The following is a 19983-nucleotide window of genomic DNA, read 5'->3' as shown; positions in this document are numbered from 1 at the left end:
GCAAGAGACCGTGGAGAGTGGCGTGTTTATGTCGAGGCCCTATGTTCCATGAGGAACTCAAAGGAATGATGATGATGATGATGATGAGAGCTACCGCACCGTGCGTCATATACCAAAGCTACGCCAGTGCGTCTCATACAAGGCAAGTTAATAAATAATAAACATCCCCAGCACTAAACATTTCGTGGATGACCTGCTGCCAAGGAGTCAAAGAGTCACCGAAATTTTCGATCACTGATTTATACAAACAAAAAATAATAATTTAGGTTGTTTTATTTCGTATGTTATACAGTATAAAAATAATAATAATTTGAGAACCACAGACACACACAAACCATGCACAGACCTAAATCTGGATCTAGATCTAATTATATTTAGGTTGGTGCTAAGAACATTGGAGAACTCAATATACATTTGGATCTATAGATCTAGGCTAGTGCAATATTATGGAAACGTAACTATCACAAACTTTCACAAGTGACTGTCCATCGTGCTTAGAATTAGAGTCTAGATCTTTCTTTATTTTAATTTTTTCCAATTTCCGTGACTCTTGAATTGTAAGTAAATCTAGAATCTAGACAATGTAATCACTATATTAATATTTTAGTCTTGTGATCTCTTGTTAAAATTGCTGCTACACTATACAGTACAGTAGTGTAGTTACTTAAGTTACTGTAGTTACACTGTAAGCAGTAGTAGTACTTACTAGTGACTAGTGTCTGTAGAGTACTGTAGACTGTAGACTGAGTGAAGTACTAGATCTAATTGTAACTTAACTAATCATGACTAATCATAATGATAAATAATGTAACTAAAACCTAAGTCTAAGTTAACTAAGTTTACTAAGTTAGTAACGTAAGTAACTTAGTAAGTACAGCAGTCAGTAACAATCACTACTACTACTACTGTAACACTAACACTCAGTAACAGTAACAGTGCCCACAGAACTACAGACTACAGTTAAACTGAAATAATACCACAAGACACTGACTGAATACAAACCAGTACAAATACAGTGTAATACACAATTATAGATCTACACTTACACTGTTAGTCATAACTTTTACTTTACTTATGTTCTAGACTAGTAACGTATAATATTATAGTTATATCTACTCAAAATCTACTGTCATTGTGTGAGTGCGACTGTGTGTGTCAGTAGACCTTGGTTGAGTAAATACTTAAAACAGCTAAGGCTAATTAATATAACTAGTATTAACACTTAACTTTATTATCTTGACATTCCATTTTGTTTTCTGTATCAGTATATGCTGTCTCCTTTTTTCGGTACTCTGCTGTTCATAGACCTCTTTCCACACAATTTCTGAAGTTTGTGGGAAATTAACACTTAAAAAAAATATTTGTCATTGTTTAGTTGTGTACAGTGTGGCAAAAGATCTATGAAGATGAGTGGCTCTGAGGAAGTCATTGCGTCCAGTGATACCCTGACTAAACCATTGTTTAGAGAAATAACAGCTGAAGACTATGACCCTGAGATCACCGAGATGGAAAGTCTCTGCATGAACTGTGAAAAACAGGTAATTTTACAAAGTTGGTAATTTTACAATCAGGTAATTTTACTTTACAAGAATAAGAAATGCAGTTTTCTAACATGTTTACAAGAGACATTTATAAATACAAATTAAATTTAAAAAAATGTTTGCAAAAAAATAAATGCATTTATATCTTTAAACAGAGTAATTTTACTTTACAAGAATAAGAAATGCAGTTTTCTAACATGTTTACAAGAGACATTTATAAATACAAATTAAAAGTATAAATAATTTAATTTTAAAAATAAATGCATTTATATCTTTAAACAGAGCATGAAGAGTGGTAAAATGCTTGAATCATGAACGGAAGAGCGCAGGAGTTTGAATCCTGATAATGACGAGGAATTTTAATTTTTTGATCTTTAGGGCACCTCTGAGTCCACCCAGCTCTAATGGGTACCTGACATTAGTTCCGGAAGTAAAAGTAAAAGCAGTTGGTCATTTTGCTGGCCACATGACACCCTCATTAACCGTAGGCCACAGAAAAAGATGACCTTTACATCATCTGCCCCATAGATTGCAGTGTCTGAAAGGAGTATTTTACTTTTTTTTTACTTTACTTGGACAGGGTATGACTCGAATCTTCCTCACCAAAATTCCATTCTTCAGAGAGGTGATAGTGTCATCATTTGCTTGTGATTACTGTGGGAATAAGAATGCTGAGCTCCAACCTGGTGGAACCATTCAAGACAGGGGTGTGGCTTATAAACTTAATGTGAAAAAAACTAAGGTTTGTTGTGATGACACTTTATTTTTAAATCTATATCAATGTGTTTTGATATATATGTATATAGATCTATAAATCTATATCAATGTGTTTTAATATATGTATTTTATAGATCAATATCAATGTTTGCCATATATATTTCTTGTTCATTTTTAAATATGATCTACAGAGCAATATGAAGTAGATATTGAACAAGTGTTTTGGGTTTTCTCATGAATTGAACAATTGTTTGCAGTGTTCTCATGAAGCAAGTATAACTTCAAGCCATTAAAAATAAATCTTAAAATAAAGTGTCAGAGGATACTTGCTCTAAGGCTGAATGTTTGATATCTAGATGTTACAGCTTGTGGCAGTAAGATTACAAAAGTTACCACTTTAAAGATCACTTGGCTCACTGATAACTTTTAAACAATACAGACCTAGACAGACTTAGACTTAGAACCTCCTGTGCCGTTCAGCGCATTGAGAGGCAAGCTGTCTCCACCAAGATCTAGCAATGTCTGAAGCCACTTCTCACCTGGGATAGACTTGCCATTTCATAATTTTTCTTCTCTGCATTCTCATTATCATGTTGGAGGGTTAAGATGACAAGTCCTCTACTGAGGAATCTGTACAGTCATTTCCAATTAAGGCAGCTTTCAATACTATTTTTCTTCTGGGTCCAATAACTCTTTCAAGCTTCTTCATAAAGTATGCAGCTATGAAGGAGATGGTCTGTATTCTTCGGTGACACTCCACAAGTGCATATTTTGCATTTTCCAATTTTCAGTTTCAGCAACATGTGTTGTCTCGTTTTGTTGTGACCTGTTTGGAGGGTTGTTTCATTATTAAAGGTCATCTTCTCCTGCAAACACATAGACTGATAGATTTTATAAATGTTTTTACTCTCTACCAAAATTGTAAAACCTATTATTGAATGATTTTGAATCCCTATCTCCAGGACTTGAATCGTCAAGTGGTAAAAACTGAGCATGCTGTTGTTAAGATTCCAAAGCTCGACTTTGAAATTTCAGCAGGAAAATCCTGTGAGTACCTAGCAGAGAATGAAACGAATGATACCTGATAGTATTTAGTGTTTTATTTTAAATAGTGAACTTATAGCTATTTCTCCTTCTTTCCAGGTATAACAACCATTGAGGGTGTAATCAACAATGCAATAGAAGGATTAGAACAGCAACAAGAACAGCGTAAGGTACAGAGCTGTTTGATTCGTCATTTTGGTTTGATAGTTTACAAAAGATATTCGACAAATTGAGACGAAATATTTGACTATTTCGTTTACGTCAAGTTTTATTTAAATGTAGACTAAATTTTGGACCAACTTGAAGTTGATAGCATACTCTAAAAATATATTTTTATGGTTAATTATAAATAGTGCAGCATCAATATGGTAACAGTGATTTTTTTTAGGCCAAATTACTTAGTTAATTTATTTAAAAAACAATGATATATTTTTACAACTTAATTTTAAGGAAGTATTCTAATATTTCTTTTAATAAAATAAAACAATTGTCTTTATTTGTCAGACACTGACTAAAAAGGAATTATGAATAACTCAGGTTCTCTTCACTTGCCTATACATAACTGTTGTGCTATATTCGTGTAGTGAAAATTCTACCTGTGAATGGAAAATGTCTGTTAAACAAAAGCAAATTATTTTTTTATTAGAAAATATCATACTTTTTTGTTGACAAATGTATTCACTATTTTTTTTTCTCCCATTGTCTTCAGTTGTTTGTATTCAGTATTTATGAATTTGGTATATTTTTTTCCCCCCATGGTCAGATGGAACATCCAGATGTAGCATTGAGGATAGAAGAGTTTGTCAAAAAATTACAAGAGTTAAAATTGGTTCAAGAACCTTTTCAATTTGTAAGTAGTTCTGTTGTACTAGTTTGACTAACTGCTCTGTGTTTTTCTGTTGTTGTGTTGACACTGATTGTGGTCATTTAGAACAAATGCAATTTTATGTACTAATAAAGATCTTTTAATTTGATTTCTAAATTTAGATTTGTTTCAAGTGATAATAATAATAGTAATAATAATAATAGTAATAATAAGATATTTTCTTCAAGTCTGAAGACAGGAATATTTTAAATGGCTGTAAGACCTGGCTGTGACTTGCATATTTTGTCATATCTGATGCAGGTAAAGCCATTGTCTACCAGCTGCCTTTTTAAGTTTTATTTTAGCCTTATGCTGCTTTCTTCCCTGGTAACTTTTCTGTGGGTCCTAATGGTATGTGCTGCAGTCTTTGTCTAGCTCTCTAGCCTTCTTTTTCAGAAGCTAATTACCACCAGGAGTTTATGTTGTACATTTAATTACTAAAAACATGATTCTTGAAGGTTGAGGGATCATAATACGCTCTATCCAGACATCCTGGGTTCTTATCCTGCCAGAGACCAGTGTTTTTATTCAATATTTTAAATGTGTTTCTGTGTCAGTGTAGTTTTAAGAGGCACTCTTAAAGGCCCATTAAGGATATTCCAGACTGTTTTGCACAAAACACTAGTGAATCTTAGGTTTCACTCATTGATGGTCTCTATCTCATCTGATAGGTCTTCAATAGATCCTTTTGCTGCAGAAGTCAAAAATGAGAAAATAGCATTTTTTAAATTTTATTTACAACTTTTTTCATTTTGTCATTAAACTCTTTTTTCAATCAAGTTTAACCATAGCACAGTGTACATGCTAGTGAGAAAAATGGAATGTAGGGCTTGAAAATATGTTGTGTTTTAGGTATTAAGTTTGTTAAATTTGACTTATTGTTTTATTTGTTTTCTATAAAATAATACATATATATAAATCCATATTGAATATTTAAAGAGTAGTAGACCGATTCTGAATTTTGGCTTTGATGAATTTTATTATTAATTGATAAAACACAGAAATTAGTAAATACTACACAGGAATACAATTATTAGCATCACCAATCAATACATTATTTGAACCACCCATAAATATGTAAACTTACATTACCTATATCAGCTATTTATTACTTTCATTATTCATTACATAAAGAGGAAAGGATCATTGCTTGAAAGTTTTAAAGGCAGACGTCTAATCTAACCTCACAAAACTTGCATTTTGTGTTTTTAGTTTATTCTCATGAAAACGGTTATACATTTAGCACTGGGAATCAATAGCTCCTCCAAGGCTTTTAAATTTTGTATTTGATTAAAACAGGCTATTGTCTTTTTTTTTTTTTTTTTTTTTTTTTCAGATCCTAGATGATCCTTCAGGAAATAGCTTTTTGGAGAATCCGTATCCTTTTATAAGTGCACTGTCACCCAAAAAATCAATCTATTATTTATAGTGGAAATTCCCTTTTGAGACTTGACGTTTTCAACATATTCCTTTTGTTTGTTTTACATGTTTCGTATGTTCCTTCAGAGTTGAAGATAGTTTACTTCCTAGTCCAAACCTCCATCAGGACGACGGGGGATGGGAGCGGGCAAGGTTTGAACCCTCGACCGTCGATAAATCCAAACGACAGTCCAGCGCGCAAACCGCACGACCAGGCAGCCATCCTTTTGACTCCCAGCACTCTGCATTGGACTCTGTTATGAGCCATTGCCCTCAGCTGGGTCCATGTCTGTCCTGGCTTCTTAGCCTCTTGTTTACCGATCTTCACCTTGTTGGGTCTGGCCTTTGTCTTCCCCTCTTAAGAAGCCAACAATAATAGCTGATGACTTTTTAGCACTAAATTCCACTATTACATAACTAAAACAGAAAGATTTTAAAACTCCTTCATCCCACTGTCGGTCAGAGTGTTACAAGATAATCTGTCATCATCGAGAAGATCATAGAAGTCTAATTCATAAAGCGCTGATTATGAATGTGTTTCGTTAGTGAATGTTGTTAGTATTTGCATCTAGAATGTTATTGTTACAGGAGTTACGCTGAAGTTGTCAATTGTAACTGAATTTCCATTTGATTGGATCAATAAAAATTATCTATCTTATCTTAAATGTGAGGTAAAAGAAAAAAAATCTTCTTTCACTTTACCTACCAGAATGTAATAATAAATTAGGTATTATATCTAATATTTATATTTATTCTTGATCAGATTTTATGCTTAGATTTGTTTCTGGTGACATCAAAATATTTGTGTATAAATATTGAGTTTTGTGAAAATGGGTTGTCACTGAACAAAGCTAGAACCAGTGACTTACTCTAGTAAAAATAGGTGGGGGGTGGAATTTATTGACTTGTGATGTTATAGGAAAAAATGTAGTCAACAAGATGAGTGTATACTAGCCAAAGAAAGAAATCTTGAAGCTGATTTGTATTTGTTTCTATCTTCTTCGTTTCATTTTTCGAGTAACGAATGGAATGATTGGGAATATTTGTGTGAGGTTACAGAAATAATTATTATAGCTTTTATATAGCGCTACTTTCATGCTTATAGCATGCTCAGAGCGCTTTTGGTCCAATCCCTTTTGTGGACCAGTGGGGGGGAGGGGGTATCTAGGAGTTGTTTTCCGTGCTGCCTTCAGGCGCTCAGTAAACACAACTCTGCCCGAGTCGGGTGTCGAACCTCGAGCCCCCTTCTAGGTAGCCAAGCCAAGTTCAAGCGCACTTGGCCTCTCGATCACGCTTTGAGAGAGAAAAAAACAAATTGATTTGTTGTTTTGGTTTCAATTGATAGTTCTCCTTAATCAGTGTACAGACATGCACCTAACAAAGACCCAGAACTGGTTGTAGCACATTATGCTAGGACTAGGCAACAAGATTTGGAACTGGGAATTCCAGAGGAAACAGAATCTGCTCCCAGCAATCAAGTCATAGGACAAGATGATGGAGAAGGTTTTAATTCTCAGAATGAGGTACAAAAATCTGAGAACAAAACTCTTAGTGTAATCAGTTCATCCTTCCATCTTTTCATCATTCCATCTTTTCATCATTTAATCCTTCCATCATTTCATTCTTCCATCTTTTCATTCTTCCATCTTTTCATCCTTCTATCTTTTCATCATTCCATCTTTTCATCCTTCTATCTTTCCATCATTCCATCTTTTCATCATTCCATCTTTTCATCATTCCACCTTTTCATCCTTCGATCTTTCCATCATTCCATCTTTACATCATTCCATCTTCCCATCATTCCATCCTTCCACCTTTCCATCATTCCATCTTTTCATTTTTTCATCATTACATCTTTTCATCCTTCCATCTTTTCATCACTCCATCTTTCCATCCTTCCATCTTTCACATTGTTTTTATGGTTTTGTTTTGTTTTGTTAATAGATTATAAACTATTCTCTCCATGTCCAGGTACTCAACTTCCAAACAAATTGCCCACGGTGTGGTTCACCCTGTGATACGCATATGAAGGTAGTCAGTATCCTTTGGTTCAATTGTTGAAATATAAAATAAGGTTTGTTCCTTCTTGTCCCACTTCATTAAGACTTTTGCTGTTTGGCTCTCTTTCTTTCTGTGCTTGGTTTATCTGTTGCTCTTAGTTGCTCTGCGCTGCCTTACAGTGTTGGCTTTGCTGCGATGTTGAGGTCATTGGGTCTTTTTAAAAAATATTTTAAATTACTTTTGTATAGTGCATCCTTCATGCCATAGCAGAGCTCAGTGCTATATGGCCCAGTCAACTGGGCATCAACTGCCCAAAAGATACTTCTTAACTCAGAGTTGCAACTCAACTAAAATGCAACTACTAAAATCATATTTGACTGCCTCGTCCAGAGGATAACACTTGACACACTTGACTGAACTCAAAGTCAACTTCATTCATTCTACTTCCTGTTTTCTACATCAGGAATTCCACATGTCTTTTAACCTCTTAACATGAGGTGAACATTAAATCAGGCTATGTCCACTGAGACTGTGACAGGGGGGAGGGGGTATCTGGGAGAAGGTTTCTGTGCTTAGCATGACCCAGTATTCAAACTCACCCTCTTGATAGGTAATCAAGAGTTTTGTGCCACTTGGCCACAAATTCCATGTATGAAGGGAATTAAATTAGGGCATTCTAAGATTGAGAGGCGTGGTGGATGACTTAGTTTTTAAGCCGAGGTCCCGGGTTCGAATCCTGCTGAAGACTGGGATTTTTAACTTCTGGATCTTTGGGCGCCACCCAGCTCTATTGGGTACATGACATTAGTTGGGGAAAGTAAAGGCGGTTGGTAGTTTTGCTGGCCACATGACACCTTCGTTAACATAAACAGATGTCCTTTACATCATCTGCCCTATAGATCGCAAGGTCTGAAAAGGGAACTATTCTAAGATGGACAGTGTTGTAAGTTATGGCCCTTAACCTTTGAACAATGTTGCTATTTTAAAAATAAAATGTCCTTAATGGTTTAATTAAGATATTCCGCATTTTAAAGAAGTTGTCATCATGGCTACAAACTGTGATAAGTGCGGTCATCGTGACAATGAGGTCAAGAGTGCAGGTGGCATAGAGGAACTGGGCCAGAGGATGGAGCTGATCATCAACACCCAGGAGGACTTGTCTCGAGATGTTTTGAAGGTCAGTGACCTGGTGGAGCATATCATTACAATACATGCAAAACATATTGGTTCTCAGCCTGTTGTCATTTGAGAACCACTTGTGTTTTAAGCATTTTATACTTACAAATCCCTGACATTTGCAGACTTCATTATGATATGTCTCCTTCTTCATTCTGATATGTAGCACAGTAAGGTGCCAAGGAGTTAATAGATTTGTACATGGAGGATATCCAAGGGCCAATACCTTTACTGAACCTCATGATACTGGGTGTAAGGGAGATAATCAGCTTTCCAGTCGTGTAGACCTGCTTTATTTTAACCGATAATAGAATTGACACATAAATCCTATTAAAATAATAATTCTCAATGAGTAACAATGTTATGTATATTAATCATATTCAAGTAATTAAATGATATCATTTCTTCTTTAAACAAATGAACAACCACCATAAACCAAGTTATTTATCCTTGGTAAGGCCAAATACTAGAATATGCATCATCGGTTTGGGAACCCTTAACTTCAAAATACATAGAGAAACTGAAACAGATACTTTTCTTCTTCTTCTTATAGCCAGCTTCATTGCTGCTGAGCTGTGAGCTCTATTGCAGACTGTGCCAAGGAAAAAAGTGTGCTTTCTTCTTCAGTTGTTCAGCACTGCCGTACAGGGTGTTGGTTATGTTGGGCTGTAGTGGAAGTAGGGTCTGCCTAAGGTGGATTAGGGAGGGGCATTCAAAGAGGATGTGGTTTACGGTTTTAAATGGGAACAGATACAAAATAGAGCAGTGAGATTTAAAACAAATTAATATTCACATTTGACTAGAGTAACACCTTTAGTAAAATCACTAAATTTAGAAAGCCTTCAGGATAGAAGACTTAAAAGTAAAGTACTAATAATTCATAAAACACTGAACCAAAATCTTCAAATACAAAAACAAAACCCAATAAAATACTCAGAAAGACACAAAGATAAAGGCATATTCCTCATTCCATATGCTAGGAGACATTTACACAAATGCTCCCTCTTCCGTAGTGCTATTAGAGCATGGAGCCTGAGCCAGCGAGGAAAACCATTGACTTGGTATAATTTAAGTCATTGATTAATATGCATGTGTAGGACGTAATCATCTTCTTTTTTGAAGTAACGCCTGTATTTTATAAGATAAGATATAATAAAGCCCAGTCAGGGGCGGACTGGGTGTCAAAATCGGCCTGGGCATTTCTATACAATCAGGCCCATAATTTGCATATCATATGATGAGCATCCAATTATAGGTATACCTACACTCAAAATCCTTTCGGTGGCCCTAATGGCACATTTGGGTACCGGCCCACCGGGCATTTGCCTGAATGCCCGTATAGCCAGTCCGCCCGTGAACCCAGTCCATTTGAGATATCTTAAAAGTGTTTTCAACACTGGTGATTCAACTAAGTTTTAGGTTTGGAAGCTGAGTCTCCAGTAAAGAAATGGAAATTGCCTTTTTTCATTCACCTGTGTTCAATTTGCTTTATATATATATATATATATATATATATATATATATATATATATATATATATATATGTGTTAGCATCATTACCATTTTTATTGTCTTCATATATATATATATATGAAGACACTAATAATGGTAATGATGCTAACACATATAGATGAAGGCAAACTTTAAAACAGCATTGACTGGATTAATCTTTGTTGAAGGACTCATCAACCCATACCATATGTCCACAGAGTGAGCTGGCTACGCTGAGTATACCTGAACTAGACTTTGAGATGGAGATGGGCACACTGGGTGGTAAATTTACAACAATTGAAGGCCTGCTAATGGATGTTAAAAATCAGGTAGGCTGATGAAAAGTTGATGTGTTACAATCTTTTAAATCTTCCCCAGCAAAATCCTGTGATAAATGCTAAACATCCTTAACTTGTTAAACATCCTTAACCTGTTAAACATCCTTAGCTTGTTAACCTTTTAAGTGCTGAGTTGTTTTACAATGAGTGCATACAAAATGGAATTACAATTCTGATATTTAGAGGCTAAATTACCACACGCGTTTTAAGGGTTAAACATCCTTAACTTGTTAAACATCCTTAGCTTGTTATATATCCTTAACTTGTTAAACATCCTTAACTTGTTAAACATCCTTAGCTTGTTATATATCCTTAACTTGTTAAACATCCTTAACTTGTTAAACATCCTTAGCTTGTTATATATCCTTAACTTGTTAAACATCCTTAGCTTGTTAAACATCCTTAGCTTGTTAAACATCCTTAACTTGTTAAACATCCGTAGGTTGTTAAAAACAGAAAAGAAATATTTAAATGAATTCAGTTGGTAAATGTAAATTGTGCTGTTCCTTTTGACGTTATTTCAAAGTATTATCTTGCTATGATAGTCTGGGATGTTAATAAATTAAAGTAACATGTTTTATTTAAGAGATTTTTTCATGTCAAGTCAAAAATCTTTTTCCACTCATTTCGATTTGTCATTTTAACTGATGAATATCTTTTTTCTTCTTTTTAAAAAAAATAAAATCGTACAGTCCTGTAACGTGGTATTGAACTATTTCTCCACTGCCCACAGGTTGCCATGTTGCAGGTAGTTTTCAGGCCTTCTATGATGATTGGGCTCCACCTCTTTTAAGTTTAACACAAATCTCTTTTACTATCTTTCTTTGTCTTCTTCTTATTTCTAGCTGAAAGATTTAAATCCATTCCTCCAAGGGGACTCAACTGAAGCACAAGTGAATGAGAAGTTGAAAAATTTCTGTCAGAATGTCGAAGATGTAAGTTTATGTTGTGAGAGATTTTTTTTCTATTTAATATTTCATAAGTAGCTAAAAAAAAACACAACAAATTTTTTAATACGTTAAGGATAGGCTCTTGGCAGACCAAGTAGGTGTTGTGACCTATGGTTGAAATCCTTGGATGAAACTGAAACTGCCAGGGGAGTCTAGCAGCACATGCGCCACCCTAACCGAGAGGACCCGTGATGGAGGCTAAAACGGTCGGAACATCAATAATAGCGCAGTGGCGTACGGAACACTGCCCCAATGGTACATACTTTGCCCGGTTCTGGCCCAATTTGGATGCTTGTTGCCGACACTGCAGGAAGTCAGAAGAAACGGGGGTGCAAGTCTTACAAGAGTGTCCGCTGCTCCGTGAGCTGAAGGGAGACGTTTCCAGTGGTCAACTATATCTGTATGGAGGCTATTAGGTACTACGCTGCACAGCAGAGTTCCTTACCAGGGCACTACGGAAGACCTAGGTCTCCCTGCCTTGTCACCAATCGGAATTCATCTCAGGTGTTGTGACCTAGTACAATATGTATAAATCAGGACAGTCTTAAATTTACATCCACACATCCTGGTGCAAGTTGGTTTTATTTCCTTTTTAAATGTTAGGTTATCCCTGAATTATGCCCCTTTTAGTGTTGACGTAAACAAATCATTGATACACTGGATATATGAGACTCTCTTTCCTATTAAAGAACAGTAACTTCCCACATGGATATTTCTGCAACATATTGTGTAATATTAGACAAATTGTATTAACACTACCTGACCGCTGATGACATTATCCTATAAAATATAGAAAATTTTTTTAAAATGGTTAACGTCCCAGTAAAGAAAAACAACTAATTTAGAAATATATTTTTATCTAGATTAACTTTATAATCTAAACATTATTTAGTTATGGATATGCATTAATATACATCACCAGCTGATGTCTGGGCGACTATCATCACTTTAGCTGAAAAATGTTTCTTTTTTTTTTTTTTTAAAGATTTTGTCCTGCAAACGTCAAGGCACCCGCTTTGTTCTTGATGACCCATCAGGAAACAGTTTCATTCAGGTAGTACTCATTTTAAATGTATGAGTTGAAGTTTTGGAAAAAATTACTTTCTGCAACGAGTCTTGATTTTATTTGGGTAATTAGTGCAAGAAAATCAAAACTTTAAGGAGTATGTCACTGCATTGTATGTTCCATATGTTCTAGATGCTGTGACAAAAGAGCTTGGTCAAGTCTTGGTCAAGCATGGGTCATTGGAATCAGCTAGAAAAACTAATGACTTAAAGCTAGTTAAAACTTGAATTCAAACGATTGTCAAGTTTTGTATTGAACATATTAAACATTGATCCTTAAAATTACACATTACAGACGACATTGATTTTCATGAAACACTTTGCTATTTTTAACAAAATTAAATAGAAATCTTGGTTAAACTGTGGATTTTGAATTTAGGACACCCTTGAGTCCACCAAACTCAAATGTGTACCTGAGGTTTGTCAGGAATAGTAAAAAGAGATTGGTCATTGGGCTGGCCATAGGACACCCTAACTAACCATCAGCCATAGAAACAGATGACCTTTACAACATCTGCCCTATGAAAAAATGGATTACTTTACTTTTAAATATCATGAATATGGTATGGTTTATGTTCATATTTTTTTTTAGTAGTATCAAACTACCTCTCAGAGACTCTAAAGGAACTAACCTATTAAGTATTCTCTCTACACAGAGCCTGTGTGCTCCAGACCCTGACCCTCAGCTTAACATAACAAGGTACACTCGAACCTGGGAACAAAACGAAGCTCTGGGCCTCAACGACATGAAAACAGAAAATTACGAAGAGCACTGACCCTGACAAGCTATGAAATCAAATAAAACAACAGTTGTGAAAATATCAAAATGTTTTTTTTTGTTGTTTTTTTTTTAATTCAGCTCAAGAAGCATGTTTGTAAAAGTGTACAGTTTTATTGGAAGATTTGAAAGCCAGTAATTAGTCCAATTTGATTGGAATGAAATAAACAGCTCTAGAAACATTTCACTTGGTTGTGATGAGAAGCACATGAATGAAAAAACATTCCACAAAACAAAACTTAAGTACAAAACTGGTATTGAGAAATAGCAAAGAAATTCAGAAATTTAGTTTATAAAACTAGACCAATTGTTTTGCTAAAAAAATGTATTTGATGATAAGTTCTAAATATAGGGGGCTGAGTGGTAAACCTCTTTGCTTCTGAACCAAGAGATCTTGGGTTCGAATATAGGTAAAGACTAGGATATTGAAATTCTGGATTTTCAGGACCCCTTAAAGTCCATGCAACACTAATGGGTACCTGACTTTAGTTGGGGAAAGTAAAGGTAGTTGGTTGTTTTCATGGTCAAATGACAGCCTCCTAAACCATGGGTCTTAGAAACATGATTTTTTTTTTATCACAAGGTCTCAAAGTGGTATGTTTTTAAAAAAAAAAGAGTTATAGATAAAAATTTTAAGCACTGAGCTTATCTGGGAAACAAAATTTTAGGCACCAATGGCTTAGGGACTTGGCTGCTGAAAAGAAAGTCCTGAGGTCGAGTTTTGGTGAAGACTTTTTTTTTACTCATGATCTAAATGAGCCTAGCCATAACATGTCTTTCTATTGCCTCCTTCAGTTGCAAAGTAACTATGAATCATCTCATAGAAATGAAATAAAAGCCTGGGCATTAGCCTTGGTTGGAATGATATTGCCCACCTAACTGTTCCCCCTCCCTGGACATGCAGCTGGTGTGTCTAAAGGAACAGCAGGTTTCAATACAGCTGGGGATTTGCTGCAGGTTCTGCCAACGTGTAGCACCAGGAACTGCAAGCAAATAAGGGCCACCTGCTCCTGATTTTCCCTAAGGGGGTTGACTCCGTGTTAGGGTAGAGCCATTAGGCAGCAGAGATTTGGATTTATGAGTTTTCCTTTCTAGGTGATTAGCCAGTCAAGACTAACAAGCCCCTCTAAATGACCCCAGACATGTACCAGAGAAGGAAATGAAGAAAATGGTTGTAATTTGTTATGTCACAAAACTAATTCAGCCTCCTCAGTGGACTTACTCAGACCTAAAAACAGTTTTGAGTCAAAAACTACAACAAATAGGCTTAACATTACAATGTCTTGGATAATTAACAAAAAATGGTATGCAAAACAGAGTGTTGTAAATTCTAAAACAAAATCTTACAATAATGGTTGCCTAAATTTTACAAGCAAATAAACATAGGTTTCAAACCCCCGACCCACTGGTTTCAACATATACATACATGCCGGTAAAATAACTTGAAAAAAAGTAAATGCACCAATGCGAAGGAACAAATTCTAGAACAGCAGCAACAGAATGCTTATGATTGCTTGCAGGGAGGTAAGACACTTGATCAAATAAAAAATACTGTTGGAAACATAACATTACAAAGTTGTAACATTAGTCAAGCATTTAATAGGACATATATAGGCATTTAATACGTTCCTTAACATTTAAAGGCACTAAAAAAAAAGATATAATTTGCATGAATGGACATCAGATTAATAATTCTTTAACATAAATAAGGCATTTTATAAATTTATTTTTAAAAAATATTGTTAAATACCAAGCAGGAAGACAATAGAAAATAGGACAACAGAAAACTTTCATGTAATAGAATATACTGTAAGCACGACTCACTATCAAAAGTCATTCTTCAAGACACAGTGGAGAGAGCACGAAGAAAGGTCGTCCAAAGAAATGCTGGCTGGAGAATGATGGACCGGCCTCTCTCTTGATGTCCTATACAAACAGCTTTTGACTGGGAAAGTGGAGGGATTTGGTGACGTAAACTGTCACAGCACTCCTATGACAAAATTAGACCTTCAAGAGACAGACGGATAATGATGTTGAATATAATATACAGATAAAAACCATCTAATAGATCTAGTAAGAGCCACATGAAATAACACTCCTAGTAGATGCTAATAAAGTCTGAACAAGAAATCATTGTGCAATTACTTGGTTGCAGTATAACTATGATTACCGTTGTCATCTCATGGGGAAAAAAGGGGGTGGGGTGTATTTGCAGATTCACTAATCAAAAATGGGAGCAAAGAGGCATGGCATATTGGGGCACTAAAGGCATATGCCTTCCTGTCCTGAACACTGAGATTATCTCTCAGGTAATGGCAATGCCTTTGACTCTGAAGACTAACAATGAGTGCTGTGTTTCACATGACTATGCAAACCCAGTTGTAACCTGCATTTTTTCCCCACTATCTCTCCGGTAGTGAATAGAGAATCAACAAGTTAAAAACTATAAATATACAATCATGTTTCTTAATGCGTTCATGACTTTGTCTTGAAAGAAGCAATCAATAAATCAACAACGCAGGGAGTGCACCATGCAATTTCAGGAAATCAGATAAACTATTCATTTGCAAAAAAAAAACAACATATTGTATCAATAATATTAAACATTTTGTTATGAAAACAAACCAAGTGGGATTGTAATATAGTGACAAGTCTTTGTTGCTGGTCTTTGACATTTAGGATGGACGTATTATATCACATACATATTTATATAAATGCTATATTCATATCATACATTTAAAAACATATTCATGAGGTTAGAATTCCCAAACTTTGACCCATGGTTTGGCCCTTGACATGGTACTACTCTTACATGGCATTCAAAAGCATCATTAATGAATATTGAATTATGGAAACAATATTAAGAATGTAATTATAATAATGTAACTTAGCAATGAAGCTACTCATGGCTACATACATATAAAAAGATTTTAATAATACTAGTCAATATTAACAAAATCTTTATTTTATTATCATTTGTGAGAGATTTAAAAACAAAATAAAGCAATTTAAACATGCTACAATTAAAAACAATACTCCAAAGTCAAGTACAAAAGTAGGTGTGGCTTAAGTGGATATTGTCAACAGATCTGCATGGTAAAAAAAAAAATAGAGTTGTGGGACTTGGATTCTATAAAATGGCAGTTATTTATTAAACAATTAATTTCTACTTTTTTTGAAATGGATATTTAAAAAGTTGCACACAAGAATACATGAAACAATTTACTTAGTAGAAAAAACAAACATGTGGTAAAGCATGTTAAAAATTCCCCAACACAGTGAAAGAAACATTCATAATGCATCTTCTTTTGTTTTAGTTTTGCATCAAGTTATTACAAAATAATTGACTAGCCAGATATTTATGTAAAAAGAATACCTATTACTTTAACTCACTATATTTCTAGTAAATAAAATCAGTGGTTTAATCAAGAGGGACTTAATTTGAAACATTATTCAACAAATAAAAAAATTCCATGCAGTTCTAAGACTAGTGATGAATATCTAAGTGATTGTTCCTTTTCTAAAATTTAAAACTAAAATATTTATCAATAAAACTGTACATTAGCTATATACATCATAAGAGTTCAGTAAACTCAGCACTTGATAACCTGGCAGTTCAAATAACTTAGCCATAATAAAGCAGGGCTAAAAAACAGTACTTTTTATTATAGACAAGATTCATGCCATCATAAAGTATAATCCTGAGGTCTGTCAGCTAAAGTACTTAACTCTTTCTCTCCTAACTGACGATACCAATGTTGATTCCACCAGAATGTGGTAAATAATTGAGGAGAGAAAGAGTTAAACTTCTGTACTGTAATCTTAGGTGTTCATAAGGTAAAGTCTCTGTAATCTTAAGTGTTCGTAAGCTAAAGTCTCCATGTCTTCATAAAATATGTAGGCTACTTCTATTGTTTCTGGATACTTAATCAGTCAATACTCAGTTGTCCTCTCAAGAAAAGAAAACACACATCGAGGTCTACAGGCTATGTTTCTTGTTTAACACCATTCTTAATAACTGCAAGGATAGAGGAAAGTGGGCAGTGATTTGATTTGATTTTGATTTGAGGCACATTGGCACAATTTAGGCCATGTCGTGCCTGGAAAGTGGGCAGGCCCAATCAAATCTGGAAGAGGTTGAGGACACTGGAATGACATGGGAGCAGTAGAAGAAAGTAGCAAAGAAGCGAGTTCGGTGGAGAGATGCAGTTGCGGCCCTATTCTCCTCTGGGGATCCAGGGTTCACAGGAATAAGTAAGCAAGTAGGTCTTGATAACCCACAATCTGGGGCATCCTACAGTCCATTTAGGCTGGGTTTGTGGTGGTACTCAATGGTTCTTTACAAATTAAAGATGCTAAAAATATAATAATAACAAAGGAATGAATGGTAACAATGAATGTAGATAATTTTACAAATAAAAATTTTTTTTGACTGTATCAAGAGTATTAAAAGATGGAACGTGTTGGACAGCTTTGAAATTTCAGGCTAAAGGAAACATTTCTTTAACCTTTATTTCAACAATGTGGAAACATCCAGGAAGAAGAGGAAACAGTGTCTCATATTCTTTTTGACTGCCCCAGACTTGCTAATCTCCGTCTTGACAGGTCTGGGAAACCAAATATTCTCGACCTGTATGGTGTGGTGACATGTATGCACTATGCAAGACAGCAGGGTTTCTGTCCAGGGCTTTTGCAAGAGAGGATTTGAGCCTCTCAAGCCATCACTCAAATGGAGTTTGATGATATGATCATCATTAACAAAGAGGAAACATCTTTTCAATCATTAACAATGAGAAAACATCTTTTCAATCATTAACATTGAGGAAACATTTTTTCAATCATTAACATTGAGGAAACATCTTTTCAATCATTAACATTGAGGAAGCATATTTTCAATCATTAACATTGAGGAAACATCTTTTCAATCATTAACCATGAGAAAACATCTTTTCAATCATTAACATTGAGGAAACATCTTTTCAATCATTAACATTGAGGAAACATCTCTTCAATTGCCATTAACAATGAGGAAACATCTCTTCAATCATTTACAATGAGGAAACATCTCTTCAAGCATTAACATTGAGGAAACATCTCTTCAATCATTAACATTGAGGAAACATCTTTTCAATCATTAACATTGAGGAAACATCTTTTCAATCATTTTTAACAATGAGAAAACATCTCTTCAAGCATCATTTACAATGAGGAAACAATTCTTCAATACTCATTTTCTATGAACGATAACCATTTAGGAGTGAGAAAGTTCTTCAAGACATTTGTTACATAATGATATCTTCAAGTACACTTCCATCTTAAAAATGAACCCTAAATACACAATTTTAAAGCTTTAATGCTTCCAATATAATATAGACCGATAACACCTAACCCTAAATACACAATTTTAAAGCTTTAATGCTTCCAATATAATATAGACCAATAACACAACAATATCAGCCATTTTGTGTCAGTGACTATGACAAAGACCAATTGTCCAAGAAGGCCTGACCAGCGACGTTATATCCTGTGGGAAGTGGACCTGTACAGACCTGTGACATGGCAGCAAACTATTGGCCTCCACTGCCCACCGGTTGCGACTCAAAGGTCAGTGGTGAGGCCTTCTATAATGATTAGTCTCATTATGATAACGCGGTAATTTAAAGGTCGACCTATTTTGAATTGGAATTTCTATCTAGATTGTACAAATACATCTGACACTCACACAAAAAAAAAAAAAAACTAAAAATATGTGCGTATCAATATGTCAATACTATTCAGAATAGTTCTGCAATCATTAAAAAGCAACTGCCGCCTGTCAGTAGCTACAACACAGCCACAATGAGAGCTTTATAATGATTTAATACAATATATGCATTGAAGACTATAGACATCTAAAATTCTATGAGACAAAGGAACTCTACAACATCAAACATTTATTGTTGTTTGGTTTCTGCTTTGTCTTTTTGTATAAAAATGCCTTGACTGCCTCATCAAATACTTCTTTCAGTCCTTCTTGGGTAAGAGCAGAGCACTCTAAATACTTGACTGCCTTTATAGACTTGCTGATTTTCTCCCCTTCTGACCTTGACACTATCTGTAACGAGATGATCACTTGAAGTTCAAAATGAATTTTAATCCTTTACATAGATTTTATCTTAGAATGAACAGGCATATGATTGCAAGAGATTCTAGTCAAGCAAACAAAAAAAAGATGGAGAGAGATGGTTGATAGATAATGTATGGTGCCCCAGCAGTTCAACACACAAAGGCAGTGTTTCCCAAACGTTTTCAGTAATTGAACACTTTGTAGATTCTTAGTAATTAGCTGAACACTTTGCATATTCTTAGTAATTAGCTGAACACTTTGCAGATTCTTAATATTTAGCTGAACACTTTGCAGATTCTTAGTAATTAGCTGAACACTTAGAGGATTCTTAGTAATTAGCTGAACACTTTGCAGATTCTTAGTAATGAGCTGAACACTTTGCAGATTCTTAGTATTTCGCTGAACACTTTGCCCATTCTTAGTATTTAGCTGAACACTTTGCTAATTTTTTAAAATAGATTAATTCAAATGGTGGCCTACTAGTTAGTTATC

The 19983-nt window shown here is 34.8% G+C and overlaps 2 protein-coding genes across 4 annotated transcripts in view; one reads left to right on the top strand and one right to left on the bottom strand.

Annotated features, from left to right (window-relative positions):
* The first annotated feature begins 403 nt into the window (after positions 1-403).
* LOC106062175 (zinc finger protein ZPR1-like) lies at positions 404-13434 on the top strand. Its single transcript, XM_056009541.1, has 14 exons — positions 404-557; positions 1376-1538; positions 2122-2283; positions 3221-3305; positions 3402-3472; positions 4066-4152; positions 5504-5544; positions 6953-7109; positions 7558-7624; positions 8604-8764; positions 10473-10583; positions 11438-11527; positions 12528-12596; positions 13264-13434. The coding sequence occupies exons 2-14, from the start codon at positions 1401-1403 to the stop codon at positions 13381-13383; spliced, it is 1359 nt and encodes a 452-aa protein (XP_055865516.1). The 5' UTR covers positions 404-557; positions 1376-1400; the 3' UTR covers positions 13384-13434.
* Positions 13418-19983, bottom strand: part of LOC106051211 (ras-related protein ced-10-like) — an 83199-nt gene continuing 76633 nt past the window's right edge. For all 3 annotated transcript variants that reach the window (XM_056009542.1, XM_056009544.1, XM_056009543.1), the window contains exon 7: positions 13418-19479. In XM_056009542.1, coding sequence (XP_055865517.1) covers positions 19303-19479 — 177 coding nt within the window. In that variant the 3' untranslated portion in view covers positions 13418-19302. The remainder of the gene's footprint in view (positions 19480-19983) is intronic.

This window comes from Biomphalaria glabrata, chromosome 14 (genome assembly GCF_947242115.1).
Source record: "Biomphalaria glabrata chromosome 14, xgBioGlab47.1, whole genome shotgun sequence".
Lineage (NCBI taxonomy): Eukaryota > Metazoa > Mollusca > Gastropoda > Planorbidae > Biomphalaria > Biomphalaria glabrata.
The sequence above is the reverse complement of the archived record's forward strand: the minus strand, read 5'-3'. Positions and strand labels throughout refer to the sequence as shown.